Source organism: Panthera leo, chromosome C2 (assembly GCF_018350215.1).
Source record: "Panthera leo isolate Ple1 chromosome C2, P.leo_Ple1_pat1.1, whole genome shotgun sequence".
Classification (NCBI taxonomy): domain Eukaryota; kingdom Metazoa; phylum Chordata; class Mammalia; order Carnivora; family Felidae; genus Panthera; species Panthera leo.
Window position 1 is genome coordinate 14,321,120 of NC_056687.1, and position 17,254 is coordinate 14,338,373.

Consider the following 17,254-nt stretch of genomic DNA (forward strand, 5'->3'; position numbering starts at 1 on the left):
ATGAAACCTCCTTCCTATGAATGGTGTGATGGAAAGCAAGATAGGGACTTACGGCTGTTAGCTTTTTGGGTGATGGGTAAAGCTTGGCACTACAGGTAGGAATGGGTAGATGAAGGGAACCACCTACCGCTTGGCCAAGTTCACTTGCAACTTAGTCATTGCAACACAGAACAAGAGATCATGAGATATACTAATGGCCTGCCTACACAGGAGAGATACTGTAGCCTTTGAAAACAAAGAGGGGGTACTATTTTTATGGCCTCCTTTTCCCAGTGTTGACCTTCTGCCATATTAACCTGGAGGAGAAGAAACAGAAGGAGCAGATTATAGCTTAAGTAGATCAAGACTCTCACTAAACCTAGATTATGTTGATTTTTTTGAATGAATGTTTCTTCATCTGTTTTGTGTCCTTGGGACCATTTCAGAAAGACTTGAATTTTTTTAAGCGTGTAATATATCTGAAGAGGGCCTGATATCTGATGGCCACTTTTTAAGTGTGTGGGATTGAGTCAAAAGCCATAGCTTCCACATGGCTTCCACTCTGACCTTTTCGACTGCTTTAAGACAGGGACCTCTGTTGACCTGCCTTTTAAGACTTCTGCCCACTATGGCAGGACCAAAGCCAAACTTATTAGAAAGGGACTTACCTTAGTGTTTCTCCCTCTAGTTTCACTGCCTGTCAATGTTTGTAGATGTCAGAGTGGTACAATTATGTGTTGTCTGTTTTCAATTGATGGAGGATAAACAGACATCCTCTGGATGCCTTCAGGAAACATGCATTTTGTTGCTGGTTAAGAGTTTTTCCAGCTTCATACTTTAATAGCCATTCAGGAAGTAATTTTGTATGAATCTTAAATTAGTTGTAAAGGCCCCAAATTCTAACATAGTCATTAAATGTTTAGAAGATATTGTTGTGTTATACTTTACCATTATTGACATCATCATTAACATTAATAATAAATGGGGTAAATGAAGAAGTGTTATTATGAACATCTTTGCTGAACACGAACCAAACTAGAAGGCTCAAGGCTGCACTTTCCAGCCTATAGTTGGGTCAAAGTTGCATTTCGTGAATTTGGTCTACCCGAATTACTGCTTTGTTATGAATAATAAAAGGTCATTGGCTTGAAGGCAGGCAAATATCAACCTCTGTGAAAAATTTAGGGAAGCAGACTTAAATTCTGTGTTCACTCTATGCCCATGTTGGAATCGCAGGCAGAATAGCTACCTGTGTAACCACCATGCATAGATTGAGTTTGAGAATATATTTTGTCGGTGAGTGACAAGAAACAGGCATCCTATATAATTTAGAGGAAAACAGTTACAGTTGCCCAGAACCACAAATTCAACTGCTGAGTATCAAGAAACAATGAAATTGAATGAAGCATTAAGTCAGGGGGCACTGTTTTTACCAATGATTTTAGCCAAACACTGGAGATACTGAAGATGAGGCTTTGATAAGACCAAGGTATATTACAGTAGCCTTTGGATCTGCCCATGAAAACACATTTTGCCAAAGTGCTGGTTGAATACAGCGATCAGGGCTAACACATCCATATTATCAACTATACATTGCCAAAGGGTGAGCAAACTGTCTCTCTTTCTTTCACACATACAGCTATATATATATATATATATATATATATATATATATATATAAACACACATGTATAGTGTATACTGTGCATTTGTAAAATAAGATTACTTTCAGTGAAAAATGAATTTGGATATTTTTTCAAATGGAATTGTTAAGGTTGCTTATATTTAATCATGTATGAATAACACAACATTGAGGTTCTTTGTTTTTGTTTTAAATTGTTAGAAACTCTAGATAATAGATCAAAGAAGCCCTGATGTGGTTCTTATAGGCCAAGATTTGGTTGTCATTGTTTGAATAGCCCATAATACTGTTATTATAAATAATGGAGGGGATACACATAGTGCCTCACAGGGTAATGATCTATAACGATCAACAATCTAGATTTCTGAGAAGAATCCAGAAGACCAGAATCTTCCATAGCAGCATGGACGATAAGAGGCATATCCATAGCCACTGTAGTAGCCATATCCCAGGCCTCCATGGCCATAGCTCAGGCCATCATAGTAGTTGCTGTAGAAGCTCATGTGTGAGAAGAAGGCTCAGAAGAACAGAGTCAGTTTCTAGAGCTTTAAGTTTATAATATACCCAGAACCTTACAAACAAACTGAGTGGTATGTGGGGCAAACCACAGGCACTGTTGGATTCATGTTTCAAACTAGTTGGTATTAAAACCATCTCAAGAATTTCTCATGACCAATATATTTAAGACAACTTTACTGTGTGTCAGGATGCCTATAATGAAATCATGTGCCTTTGATGAGAGATTCTTCTACTTTGGTGACTTGTTTATTCCAGATTCCAAATTTAGACTATGTTATTGCTACCATGCCATCATATAACATATGCAGATTCTACCTGTGTAAAACCCTAGTTTTATTTAATAATATTCTCCTTACACCTGAATATTTTCTGTCTTGGGAACAAAAGGGTAGTTTCAAAGGGGGAGAGAAAGATGGAAAAATTGTGGGAGAGGAGACATAGTGCCAGGATTGTAAACATTGTAAACATTGGATGACTAAGTGTTTTATCTTTTTTGGGGGGAGTAATATTATTAGCTTTGGTTTTTACTTCACATGTACACGTAATCTATAATTTTATACATGACCCCAAACCAGACAGTGACCTTGAAGTTTGACCCAATTACCCCTAAATATATAGAAAAGAAGGGACTTATTTTATTAGAAATTTGAGTTTTAAAGGATGCCAGAAACTCTCAAGTGGTTTATTGATGTCATGCACTGTTGGGGATGTTGCCCCGAAAAGACACATCTCTTCTGGTTTCCTTGCTCAAAATGTATGCCCTCAATCTAGGTATGATAAAAATTCGGACAAACCCAAATTGGAAACTCTTCTACAAAACACCCAAATCTTTCAAGCTGTCAAGGCCAGGAAGGCCAAGGGAAGACAGAGAACTGTGACTAATTGGAAGAGACTAAAAAGATCCTGCAACTAAATGCAGTGTGAATTGGATTCTGAAACATAAAAAGGACACTAATGGAAAAAAATGGTGAAACAAAATCTATAGTTTATTGTACTTTATTTTATTTTTAATTTTTTTAACGTTTATTTCTTTTTGAGAGACAGAGAGAGGCAGAGCATGAGCAGGGGAGGGGCAGAGAGAGAGGGAGACACAGAATCGGAAGCAGGTCCCAGGCCCTGAGCTGTCAGCACAGAGCCCGACGCAGGGGTTCAACCCATGAACCGTGAGATCATGACCTGAGCTGAAATCAGATGCTTAACACAGGCACCCGTAAAATCTACAGTTTAAAGTATTGTTCAAAGTTAATTTCTTTGGTTTGATAAATATACCATGGTTATGAAAGATGTTAGCATTATAGAGCATTGAGTGTTGGGCATATAAGAGTTTTCTGTACTATTTTGGCAACTTTCTATAGGTCTAAAGTTATTCCAAAATATGAAGTTAAAAAGAAAAGTAAAAATAATCTTTCATTTTATTGACTTGGTCTTTTACTAATTCACTTGTCAAATTTTATTAAGAACGAACTATATACTAGGCACTATTATGAGCACTGGGATGGGGCAATGAACAGGACAGACAAGGATGCTATTGTTGCAGAACTTATGTTCTAGACTAAGTAGGGGCAGAAAATTCAAGACGGACAAAGATTAAGGGAGTGAATGAGATAACTTCTGATAGTGATGAGTCTATGTAAATAATAAATCAAGATGAGCTAAAGAAAACTTCAAGAGTTATTGGTGAAGGATTACTTCAGACTGACCGGTCATGGAAAGCTTCACTGAAAGAAGAAGAGAAAGATAAGCCATTCTCGATGTTACTTCAAGAGATCAAAGGCAGAGACTTTTAAGGTGGAAACAAGCTAGGGCCATTTGAAGAGCTGAGAAACCACTGTGATCTATATATTATAATGGAGAGGAATCATATGAGCTCATAGATGTAGTCAAGGCTCTGAGATGCAGGGTCATGTCGGCTGTATTTGCTAAGCTTCGGGGTTGCTAGGTGTAGCAAATAAATATTGAAATTCAAATTTAACTGCATGCCTGGTAGGTACTCAAGCCATCCTAATGTGGGTAAGTAGACACTGAGGGATTACCGTCAAGGAGGGCCATGATCTGATCTGTGCCACGCATGCTTTGAGACATAAAAGGAAAGAATGAAAAAGTCTGGGTAGTATAAATAATCATCAACTTAATTTTGTCATGTTAAATTTCTAATGATTAATCTATGAAGATATATACATTTATATATTAAGATTAGAAGTATATGAAATATTATATATAATACACCTGCAATGAGATTGGAAATATAAATAGAGACAGATTGGAGAAGAGAATGTATACAAAGTGATCCATCTAACAAGAGTTTGGGTAGAGACCAGAGACCATAAGTGGGGCAAATACCTAGCAAGACATTCTCACATTTGAGGGTAAAATCTGAGACCTAAAAAGACAGGACACTTAGAAGAAGCAGTTACTGAGGTTGGGATTAAACCAAGTGTGCCTGGTAGGTTGAAGGTGAAGATTGGAGAGCCTTTCAGGAATGAAGACAGAAGTTGGTGAATCTGAACGCTGCTCAGAGGCTGAGTAAAATAAAGACTTGACCTCTAGATTTGGCAGGACTGCGGTCTTGATGACCTCAGGAAGAGCAGTCTCAGAAGCATATTGGAGATGAAATATCGAAACACAGGACCAGAGCGATAAAGGTTCTCAGAACACTGCCATGGAAATACACTTGTGAAGTTTTGTTATGAGGCAGGATATAGAAATGGGGATTATTCGGAAGAGTACTAATTTATGATAATAGAATATATTGAGAATGGAGTATATTTAGGACAACACACCAGAAAAGATAGAAAAAAAGAAAAAGGCAAGTGCGAAGCTTTCATTGCTATTATCAGAGAGAATAACTTAATTTTTCAGGAGAACCACATTAATTTTAGGAAGTAAATTCTAGAGAGATAAATGTCTAGCAAATGTTATTACAGATATCATTTGCACAGAATATAATGTATTCGATATCCTTTTAAATCAAATACAAAAACCTTAATTATAGTTTTTTTTAAGTAACTGATGCAATTCATGTTTACCAAATTTAGGCAATGTTTTAAGAGCGTAAGTATCTTTGAAGAACAATAAAAATCATGCTATTTCCACTATTTTTTCTTAAAAACTAATTGTTTGCTAAGGCTCTGAACTCTGAGAATTGAGTTTATTGCTATTTACTCCGTGGGAAATTTGAATGTCATGTGGTGAAGATGTCCTACACCTATATGTTGGTCCAGCCGATAGTGACTAAACTGTCACAATAATGTGTCACTTTACAAAAAATGCACCTACCAAGAAATGCACCTGGAAAGTACATTCAAAAACATGATCACTGAATGTGATGAATGTGTTGCTGTGATCATTAGTATGAAACAACTTTTTGTTTAAGAGGCTATTTTTTTTTTTTTGACTCATTTGAAATAGTTACCACGTAAGACAAATTGAATAATTTGGGAAACTCTGTGTCGTTATTCTGATGATCTCCAGAGAGAGTTGATTAAAATGCAGAAGGTGTCTAACTTCTTGAACCATCTTCATGGTGATATAAAGCAGCCCCAATTCCATTCTACAAACCCTGCCTAACATTACTTGAGAGAATAGATAAAATGGTATTTTGCCTAAGAACTATAACCGAATATCAGAAATCAATGTGACTAGATAGATAATACTGCCTTCCCACATGCATTTTTCTCAAATACACAGCAGTACATTTTTTAACTCTAACATAAAACTCCCCCCCACTTTTCTTTGGCATCACTTTAAGATGAGCTATCACACTATTTGAATGAAGATAGTTATAATTCAAGGGTTATACAAGAGGGCTCAGCATGTCGGGTCACAAAGCATACTGTTTTGAGAAAGAAACAGTTCTCTGTCTAAATTTATTAACAAAAATGCATGATGCTAAGCTTATTGGACAGTTACTTAGAATAGTAACTAATGATAGCATATGTAATTAGGACAAAAAAAAAAGAAATGTAAAAATTGGATTCCGCCAGAATAACTTGCATTGTCTTGTCCTTCAATAGAAGTTGGACATAAACGAGAATAAAACTCATTGGTATAAGTGCAAAAGTAGAAGATATTTTGTTCAGACCTGTTTCCCTTGAAATTTTAATGAGTTAAATTATTATCAACATTATGAGCATGAAAGATGCATTATGTTTTCAATATAGAAAAAACCACTAAATCCCTGAAGAAATTAATTATTTGGATCAAAAGAGAAGAGAAACTCATGAATGAAAAGAAATGCTATTCTCTGTGAAATGTTTTACAATAATATAATTATTTGGGGGCCAAGACCTTAGCAAATGTGTTCTTTCTTGAAATAAAGGATGATTATAGGAGGTTAAAGTGAAGGTCTAATTTGGGGTAGGACTGTGTAGATGTGACTGAGTGCCTCCCCTCATTCAAGTTCTAGACTGGATACATGAAGTCCAGACAAAGCAAATCACCGTAATACCTCTGAAGCTTTATCTTATGTTTGAAGAACAACAAACTAACCCAATTAGTCATAAAATTAGCCAATGACATGACACGTGTAGTGGGTGACACCCACATCGAGAGCATATAAAAGGTCTCTGCAGGAAGAAATGTTCACAGTGAAGTGACACTTCTCCTCACCTTCTCTACCCAAGCACAACCTCAACAGCCAACACCATGTGTGGAAGCTACTACGGAAACTCTTATGGAGGCTGCGGCTATGGAGGCTGCGGCTATGGAGGCTGCGGCTATGGAGGCTGCGGCTACGGAGGCTGCGGCTACGGAGGCTGTGGCTACGGAGGCTGCGGCTACGGAGGCTGTGGCTATGGAGGCTGCGGCTACGGAGGCTGCGGCTATGGAGGCTGTGGCTATGGAAGCTCTGGCTACAAAGGCTGCGGCTACAGAGGCTGTGGCTATGGAGGCTGTGGCTACAGAGGCCTGGGCTGTGGCTATGGCTCCTGCTATGGCTGTGGCTCTGGCTGTGGCTACTGGTAACGAGGGCACCGTGGGGGACTCTCACCCTCTACACCTGGACGTGGGATTCACCAATTCTGAGCCTCACACTGTTGGGTGCTGATTATCCTACATCACAGGTTTTAGACACCACTTTTCTGAAGAGTTGAACTCTGGTGCTCTCTACGTCTGAACGACAAGTCCTTGCTTTCTTGAATATAACCCGTGAAAAGTAGAAGAATGTGAAAATTATCCTCTGAGCTCCTGTGTGGTGTTTCATCCGGATGAGGCTGTCATAGTTCCTGTCTTTTGATTTCCATACTGAATATTTTTCTCCATTTCTCTAATAAACTTCTTCAATTTGGCATAACAATCCTGGTTTTCTTATTTAATATTAATAGTTATCTTTTTGGCTTGTGAAAAATTATTTGTATTAAAGGAACCAATAGCCTTCTTTAGGGGATATTTTCTTTTTATATTTCTAATTCCGTTGCCATACCAAGTCCTTGATTTGTGATACGAAGAAAGTAACAGTCTTTGTAATGGTCAGTTTTCTTCTCTGGTTAAGCAGTAATAATGTGTGACACTGGGCTATTGTTAAGATAAACAAGACAGTATTTGCCAATTTAGTTAAGCAGTACTATATATTCCATGTACTTTTACATCAAAATTTTCATCTATGTGAAATTCCTTACAAGATATGAGTTCTGATGCATGATTCCAATATCTAGTCTTTGGTTGGGGCATATTTAAGCAACAAGTGTTTCTTATGCTTGTTCCACTCAAGAGTAAAGTGGTTCAAATCCACCCCAGCCTGTTTCCAGCTAACAAGTCTTGTTATGGTTTAAAAAATAATTCTTAAAAGATTATGCCATTTCTAAAACCCATTATGTATTTATGTTTAAAGCTGTTTCATGGCATCCCCCATGAAAACAGGGTACTTGTTTATCCTGAGTTGTTCCTTTCCCATCATTTGTGTGGTTTCACAGTTGTAGTTGTAGTTATTTGCCTTTCCCACGTGTGTGTGTGTGTGTGTGTGTGTGTGTGTGTGTGTGTGACTCATATGTCTGTAAACTTGTCAATTATTTTTTCTTGAAATGTAATTTCTAAATCTTGGACATGAATGAGTTTAAGTGTTGTGCTTAGTTTAAGGTCATGGATATGCCCCAGTTCACAGGTTGATAGCTTCACACTTTGAAATTATTGACCTCGCAAAAAGGAATTAAGATAACTGGAAATATCAAATCCCCAAAGAGACCATATTTTCCCCAAAGTATACCTATGTGAGGACTTGTCTTTCCTATTTATTCTTAAAGCTTAGAATTTTTGTTTAGTATTGAGTAAAAATTAGCCAATCTATGCTTACACATCGAAAGAAATAGTAGATTTTACAACTATTTTAACTTGCTTGGTAAGTCAAAACAGTTGGAGACAAGCAATGCCTTTGATGTAGCTCACGAGCAAAGATTGTTGGTTATGATTTTCCAAGATCTCTGCCCAACATATGTTTTAATGTCACCTAGAATTAATTAACATTCTTAGTAGCTCTAACATATTGAATCTGATGTTAAATGTTACCATTATCATCCCCAAAGAAACATCCATTTTTGTGCTCATATTGGTTGGTTTGTGTCTTCAAAGTCTTCAAATTATGAATATCTCTAATTGAAACTGAATTATATAGGCATCTTTTACACATTACCCTATTCCTTATCCGTGTCTCTCTTTCTCTAGAGTGACAAACCTCCACCCCAACAATGCTGTGTTTACCCTATCCAACGATATACACAAAATATTTCCTAAATTACCACCCTAAAATGTAAAACATAGGTCTCATGACATTTGAAAAATTATGGAACCCCTTGGAAATTGGTGTTCTTACCTAAATGTGAGGTATAACGGTAGAACCAGTCTTCTCAGATTGCTATGAAATGTTAGTATCTAGTAAATGTAACTTTTTGCTATCTCATGCATGGTTTATTTTCTGAATCCTTTGCATATAAAAGAGTAATTTTCTGTCAAGCTTATTCTGCGCTGCTTCTGTAATTCATATGCCAAAGCTCTGTATATATTTATATTTATAATATATATTTATAATCTAAATAATAATAATAATAATGTAGCATTTTTTAGCTGTTTACCATAGGACAATCACTTGCCAAGTCCTTTATGCATATCATCCCACAGAAGCGCCAGAACAACTCTACAATGTGTTAAAATTACCCTGCTTTACAGCTGAATAAAAGAGCAATGAGTTAACTCACTTTCTCACAGGCAGTTTTAATGTGGCAAAGGAATGTTTTATAACTACTTGTTTGTTTTCTCTGTGCGTGTGAATATAAATTTCTATTGGTTTGTCCTGCTTACATAATTGCCAGGATTTTTTTTCCCCCCACTAAATGCAAAAGAAAGATAAGTTGAGTTACTAGTAGCATTTATTATTAACTAATATTAAATTAGTGTATAATGTGATGACCAAGTTTGTTTTCTAACGCTTCTTCCCCATTAAAAAGTCTTCCATTACATTCTTCCTTCCTCCTTTATTCTCTTCCTGCCACTTTGGTTATGAAATTCCAAGTCTCCTTTGCTAGTCATCTAGAATCTTTGACGTATATGTCTTACTCTACTTGACACAATTGTTGTCTTTTTCTGCTTTTGCTCCAAATTTTAGGAGAGTCTTTCAGTCCTTCCCCCCATCTCAGCTTATGTTGAATTTTCTACCTCCAGTAAATTTAGTACATTTTTCATGACAAATATATGTTTCTTCCCTTTATATTTTGCTGTTTGCTTGTATACTTGTAATAGCATCATCTATGCCATGTGTCCTAAACATTATGAATTTTAGAATTAAAAAAAATATGTTAAAGGGTTCTCCCTTATTTTGCAATAGCACTTTGATAGATGGGCTTATTCCAAGCCCTTAGATAGATTCTATGATTTTTGCAACTTTTTTTTTTTTTTTTTAGAGAGAGAGAGAGAGAAAGAGAGAGAGAGAGAGAAAGAGAGAGAATGTGAGCAGGGGAGAGGGGCAGAGGGTGAGAGGCAAAGAACCTCAATCAGGCTCCACACTGAGCATGGAGCCTGATGCAGGGCTCACTCTCACCACCCTGAGATCACAACTTGAACTGAAATCAAGACTTGGATATTTAACCAACTAAGCCACCCAAGCATCCCCCAACTAATTTCTTTCTCAATGGATATATATCCAATATCTCTTTTTTAAAAATGTTTTTTATTTATTTTTGAGAGAGAGAGAGAGAGAGAGAGAGAGAGAAGGGCAGGGCAGGAGCAAAGAGAGAGGGAGACACAGAATCTGAAGCAGGCTCCAGGCTCTGAACTGTCAACATAGAGCCCGACATGGGTCTCAAACTCACGAACAGTGAGATCATGACCTGAGCCAAAGTCGGACACTCAACTGACTGAGCCACCCCAGATGCCCTGATATCCAATCTCTTTTTTAGGGAACTTTGGAATTTACCAGGGCAACTGAAGTCCAGGAAAAGAGAATATCTAAATTTTTAGAATGCTATTGTCATAGGGTCTGAGCTCACGTTTATATAGGGACACTAAATACAAGAATTGTCTCTATTAAGCTGGAGGCACACAAAGACCAGATGTCAGTCAGAGTTCTGATCCAAATCTGTCTCACCATGGGATTAATGGTTCCGTAAACCCATTTCACAGTAATTTCGGCAGTCTTGTGGGCATAAATAGCATGGATATACATAGAAGCTATGTTCCCTCACCAGTATAGTGGGAATGTTCGAATGGAAGACCCTGAAAAAATATATATAAAGAGAGAAAGGAGGATTTATGATAGGCATTGTCTCACAGAATTATGGAGGCTGAAAAGTCTCACAATTTGCTATCTACAAGCTGGGGAACCGGGAAAGCCAGTGGAATGTGAGTCCAAAGGCCTTGAGAACCAGAAGCACCAATGTCTGAAGGCAGACGATGGGCATCCTGGGTCAGGCAGAGAGCAAATTCACCCTTTCTCTCCCTTTTTGTTCTATTTATGCCCTCAGCAGATTGGATGATGCCCACTCACCTTGGTGAGGGTGACTGACCTTCCCTATTTAGTTTATGAACTCAAATGCTAATCTCATCTAGGAACATCCTCACAGACACATCCAGAAATAATGTTGTATCAACTATCTGGGCATCCATTAGCCCAGTCAAGTTAACACATAAAATTAACCATCACAGCATAGAATGACAGGGATTATTGCCACCATTAAAGACTTATAGGATGTAGGAATAGTGATACCCATCACATACACACTTGATTCATTATTGTTCTTCCTGCAAAATTCAGTTTTTGGCAAACCCCCATGTGCGAGTTGTAGCACAGATGGCTAGGTTTCTGGAGCAAGGCCATATTGTGGCAGAATATATTCACAGCGCAAAAAGAAGCTCCTGGCATACTAATGGACCCAAGCAGAGACTGAACATCTGTCACTATGCAACATCAAATGACGATGTGTGCTGACCTTCATGACTGGGTACTCTCAGACCCACCAAGTCATAAATTTTGGCAGACTTAGCGGCAGGAGTCTGATGTTAAGTGGTAATATAGATTCAGAGTCAGTTAGAGCAGGTGCAAAGGGCATGAATGAGTTGCACGTGTTCCCTGCCTAAAGACTTAGGGGGCCTAAAGCCTACCTGTAGCACTGAAGTCTTTCTATCAGTTCACTGCTATAGCCCTACGGGGGTGTTCAGATGACTAAATGGCAGAGCGAGAATACATTCAGGCCTGGTTCATGGATGGGTCTTCTCAATACGTTGGAATTAGCCTGAAAATGGACTGCTGTTGCATTCGGAATTGCTCTGAGAAAGAATAGTAAGGGAAAATATTCCCAGGAGACAGAGCTTTCTAGAACTATACCCAATCATGAAATTTACGTGGAGAGAGATGTGGTCTGAGGTAAGAACATACAAGGACATTTGGACAGTTTTTAATAGTTTGGTTAGTTGTTCAGGGGTCAGAAAGAGTATGATTAAACAAAGAGATCTGGGGAGGAATTGTACAGATGGACATATTGGAGTGGATACGAATTAAGTAGATATTTGAGCTTGGTGTCAGTTTTCACCATAGTGCATCCACAGCAGAGAACGTACGAAACAATCAGGTGGACAGTGACTCAGCCAGGAAATGTCTAACAGCTTCTGTCATCTGTAATAACAGCATATGTGCAATGGGCCCAAGAATAGAATAGCCATAGTGGTGGAACTATTTCTTCTTTTACAAAGCTGATCTAGCTGATATTGGAATTGAATATCCAATCCGAAAGCATCAAAGGGTTTTTCTGAGCCCTTAATGTGGTACCATACTTAGAGGATTCCAACCAGCTCTTTCTGGCAAGTTGATTTTATCAGGCGCCTTCCATATAGATGGAAGTTGCTATTTAATAAGAATGATAGATATTCTGGGTATGGGTTTGTCTCGGCTGCCCACAGTGACATGATCATCACCAGTATCTGAGACATGTGGTGGCTTATTTATCATCACAGAATTCTGCACAACATTGCTTTGGACTGAGACAGTCTCTGAGAAGAAAGTGAAATAATGCACCCATTGCTAGGAGATCTATTCATCTTAGCACATACCACATCAGCCCGCTGAAATGGCTTCTTAAAATGCTGCGAATGAATGTGCTAAGGATTATAGTTTGTGAGATTTGGTATTGTCTTTACAATGGAGAAATATATTTTTAACCGATGCTACCCTGTCCCCAATATCTAGAATATATTGGTCTGAAAAAAACACCTGTTAGGTAAAATTGCTCTCTTTCACCATGACTCCCTGGGACCCACTAGTTAATGAATTAATATAGAGTTTTTGCCTACCTGGTAATCGTGGGCTCCACCTACCAGTAGACAGAGAAATTAATTACAGTGTTGATTATTATGAAGAGATATAGTTCTGCTCTATAGTGGGAGTTTGAATGTCCATGGCAGAAACTCACAGGATCTACTGGGGTTGCTTCTATTCCCAAAGGACTGCTGTACACGGGCACAAGACCTGAGGGGTCAGGCTTCTCAGGATAAAGTTTTAGCTACCAAGACCAGCAGAGGTACCAGAAAACTCTGAAGGCAGTGGAGAATAGGTAATAAAGAACAGAGACAATGAATGTCGATTACTGCTTAGAAAGCAGTTTGGAGCTGAAAGGAGACTTTGGCTGGTCCGACCAATCTTTTTGCTGTTCTTTAATAGTGTTTTGTTTTTCAGAATTCATGACCGGCTATTGTCTTTAAGGAGTGGTGACAGAAAAACTTGAACATAACATGAGATACGCCTGCACCTGAGTGATGTAAAGAATAAACTCTAGATGATGCTTGAGGGTGCTTCGTCAGTGTCTCATTCATCATTTCACTCATGCCGATGGCTTCCTAGTGCAAGCCATTGCAGTTCTCAGAATGAAGTCTTTGTCCTTTCAAGTGCCAATGAAGTCACGTCTTTGGAGCAGACTTTAGCTGGTAGAAAAATAGCAGCTATACAGCCACACACACACACACACACACACACACACACGCACGCGCGCACACACATTCTTACGCTCAGAAATGATGAAGATAAATAAATGTATGTAAACAAATATATGGCATACTTGCAAATGAGCTTTTATTTAATGAAAAATAAAACCAGAATTTTCCCAAATAAATATTAAGATTGGATTTGTGCACACGTATAGAAACAAACGGATATTTTTTCCGACAAAATCATTGGACGGTCTAGATAATGAATTGATTAGTGACTCTTTTATCACAGGTGGCCTAGGATTTAGATATTAGTGTTAGAAGAGAAAATAACACTAATATAATAAACAATCCTTATATAATAACAAGAACTATCCAAGGTATCAGAAGTCTAGAATACTTCAATAGAAGCCAGAACACCAGTATCTTCCAAAGCAGCATGGACGGTGGCAGGCATAACCATAGCCACCATAGCCACAGCCGTAGCCACAACCCAGGCCACCATAGCCATAGCCCAGGCCGCCATAATAGTTGCCGTAATAGCACATGGTGTCAGGAGCAGAGGGTTCAGTTGAGGAGCAGAATCAGTTCCTCGAGTTTGAATTTCATAATCTGCACAGGGCCTTTTATACAACCTGAGTGGTATGTGGGTAAACCACAGGCAGAATTGACTCATTTCCAAACAAATGACATTAAAAAAAATCTGAAGAATTCCTTATAACCAATATATTGGGGACTCTATTGCTGTAGTGTCATGTGCCTTTAAAACAAAACTTGTTTCCTAATTACACAGTGTTTGTTTACTTGAGAACCCAGCTTCTAAGAGATCTTATGAGCAAGGCTATAATGTTGTTTGATTTGAAAAAAATATTTGAAGGTTTTTTTTTCTTTTTTAATGTTTATTTTTGAGAGAGAGAGAGAGAGAGAGAGAGAGAGAGCACAAGCAGGGGAGGGGCAGAGAGAGAGGGAGACACAGAATCTGAAGCAGGCTCCAGGCTCTGAGCTGTCCAGACAGAGCCCGATGTGGGGCTCAAACTCACAACCCTTGAGATCATGACCTGAGCCCAAGTTGGATGCTTAACCGACTGAGCCACCCAGGCACCTTCGATTTGACATTTTTTAAGTTTTTATTTAAATTCCAGTTAGTTAACAGACCGCGTAATATTAGTTCCAGGTGTACAAGATAGTAATTCAACACTTCTATACAGCATCCCGTGCTCATCACAATTGTGCTCCTTAATCCCAATCACCTATTGCATCCACCTCCCCTCTGGTAACCATAGATTTGATTTTTAAAAGGTAAGACAGGTAGGTCCTTTTTTTAAAGTTATTTAGGGAAAATTGACAAATATAATTGTATACATTTAAAGTGTACAACGTGATGCTTCGATACACATATTCATTGTGGAATAATTACCACGATCGGGGTAACTAGCATGTTTACGTGTCTATCATCTTACATCGTTAACTCTTTGTGTGTGTGTGTGTGTGTGGTGATGAAACTGCTGTAGAAATGTAAAGATAGATGGAAATTAAGATGGACACCCTAGTGTTTCAGCAAGACTTGACTTTAAAGTAAACAAATTTTTCTCTTTATTCTTGAAACCTCCCCTTCTCTCTCACTTGTTTTTCTGTAGAATCCTCTCTTCCAGGACCTCGGTATCCATATTGGCAACCGGCTGACCTCAGTGAACACTTAGGAACAACACTCAGATAGCCCGCACCAGCACTGGTCATGAGACCACCTTGAGGGGATAAGGAAAGTGACTGGTAGGACTACCAGATTCCTATCAAAACCACTCAGGTCCTGTATTTTCCTATAAAACCCCTCAGCCTTTTACCCCTGGTGGATCTGCGATTTTGAAGGCATTAGCCTGCCGCAACATCATTTGGCTGGTAAGGTAACACAACTATCATTCCTCTTAATCCCCAAACCCTGTCTTCATGTTATATGTTGGCTCTGGAACACATAGGTCGGTTTTCATAAACAGTAAGAGTGCGTGAGATCTCTCAACAACGTTCAAGCATACAACTGTTGTGAACGACAGTCACCATGCTGTACGTCAGCTCCTCAGAACTTACTCTTATAACTGAGAATTTATGCTCTTTGACCTACATCACCCCATTTTCTCCTTTGCCCCAGCCCCTAGCAAACAATGTTCTATTGTCTGTTTCTATGAAATCGCCTTTTGTTTTTGTTTTTTGTTTTAGCTTCCACACACGAGTAATACCATACAGTATTTATTTTTCTCTGTCTGGCTTATCTCCCTTAGTATAATGCCCTCCCCGTTGATCAATGTTCTCCCGAATGGCAGAAGTGCCTTCTTTTTTTATGGCTGGGTTTGTGCCATTTATCTTTATGGGACTTAGACATGGAGAGGAAATATTTATTCTACTAGAAATCTCAGTTTAAAAAGCTATTCTACTTTGTTGCTTTTTTTTTTTCAGTTGTTTTTTTCTTATGAACTTACTCCATGCCAGGGTTTCATTTCAAGCATAGGGGATGAGGAAATGAAAATGATAGATATGGTCCATATTCTCAAGGAACTTAAATTTCTCATTGTAAGGAAGACAGTGACAGACACACAATAGGCAATTAAACTCTGAAAGAAATATATTAAATTCTGATAAGAATGACTACTTGAAAAACACAAAAACCCCAATGAGTTGAATAAGCTTATTTATTACTTGGGGGAGTTAATTTTAAACTGAGTGGTCAGAGAAGACATATCTGAAGAGATAGCACTTTAATTAATACCTGCTCAAGGTAGGATTCAAGCATTCCTGCTGCAATTTCCAGACAGGGAGGCCAACAGTACAATGGCAAGGAGGGAGAAAACTTGGTCTGAGATACTGAAGAGCCACTGTGTTTGGCATATGGAAGATGAGAAAGAAAATGGTAGAGGACAGTGTTGGAAAGAGTTTATTGTAGGATATTCTATTTTTTTTTAATTATTTTTTTTAATGTTTATTTATTTTTGAGACAGAGAGAGACAGAGCATGAACGGGGGAGGGTCAGAGAGAGAGGGAGACACAGAATCTGAAACAGGCTCCAGGCTCTGAGCTGTCAGCACAGAGCCCGACGCGGGGCTCGAACTCACGGGCTGTGAGATCATGACCTGAGCCGATGTCGGCCGCTTAACCGACTGAGCCACCCAGGCGCCCCTATTGTAGGATATTCTAAATGCAATGGGAAGTCTATGTAGGTATGCCCCAGGGGGAGGCTATGATTTAATTTTTTCTTGAGCCATGAGATTGAAATATTGGAAGAGAATACATTCGGTGTCATAATGGGCTCTGTGTGGGGAATGTTAAATTTCTGATGGCTATTTAAGATAAAAATTGAATTATCAAGTGGACAGTTGAGTGGACATCTATAAAAGGGTGAAGTTAAAGGACATAGAAAGGCCGAAAACAATGGTCTGAGATTTGGGTCAAAGTAGGGATCATTTAATACAAAAATTTCTGAAAAAGTGAAGTTGGAGGCAAAATAAGTGAGTAGAGTGTATCAGAATCCGAGAGAGAGAATATGTCAAGAACAAAGAGTTCAACCGACCTGAATTTTCAGAGCTTTGGTAAGATTAATACAGAGAAACAAACCATATTTAGATTTGGTAAGACATGACAGGCACGCTTTCAGTGGAGTGGTGGGTCAATAGTCTAAATGTTTGAGAGAAAAGGATACAGGACAGTAGATGCAGTATCTTAGAAATACAT

At 38.4% G+C, this 17,254-nt stretch overlaps 2 protein-coding genes across 2 annotated transcripts; one reads left to right on the forward strand and one right to left on the reverse strand.

Moving 5' to 3' along the window:
* On the forward strand, window positions 1-7,102 carry LOC122229216 (keratin-associated protein 21-1-like). Its single transcript, XM_042954325.1, has 2 exons — window positions 1-95; window positions 6,763-7,102. Exons 1-2 carry the CDS (start codon window positions 1-3, stop codon window positions 7,100-7,102), a joined length of 435 nt encoding a protein of 144 aa, XP_042810259.1.
* A 6,836-nt stretch (window positions 7,103-13,938) lies between these two features.
* Window positions 13,939-14,085, reverse strand: LOC122229696 (keratin-associated protein 20-2-like). Its single transcript, XM_042955093.1, has one exon. It carries the CDS (start codon window positions 14,083-14,085, stop codon window positions 13,939-13,941), a length of 147 nt encoding a protein of 48 aa, XP_042811027.1.
* Window positions 14,086-17,254: the final 3,169 nt, after the last annotated feature.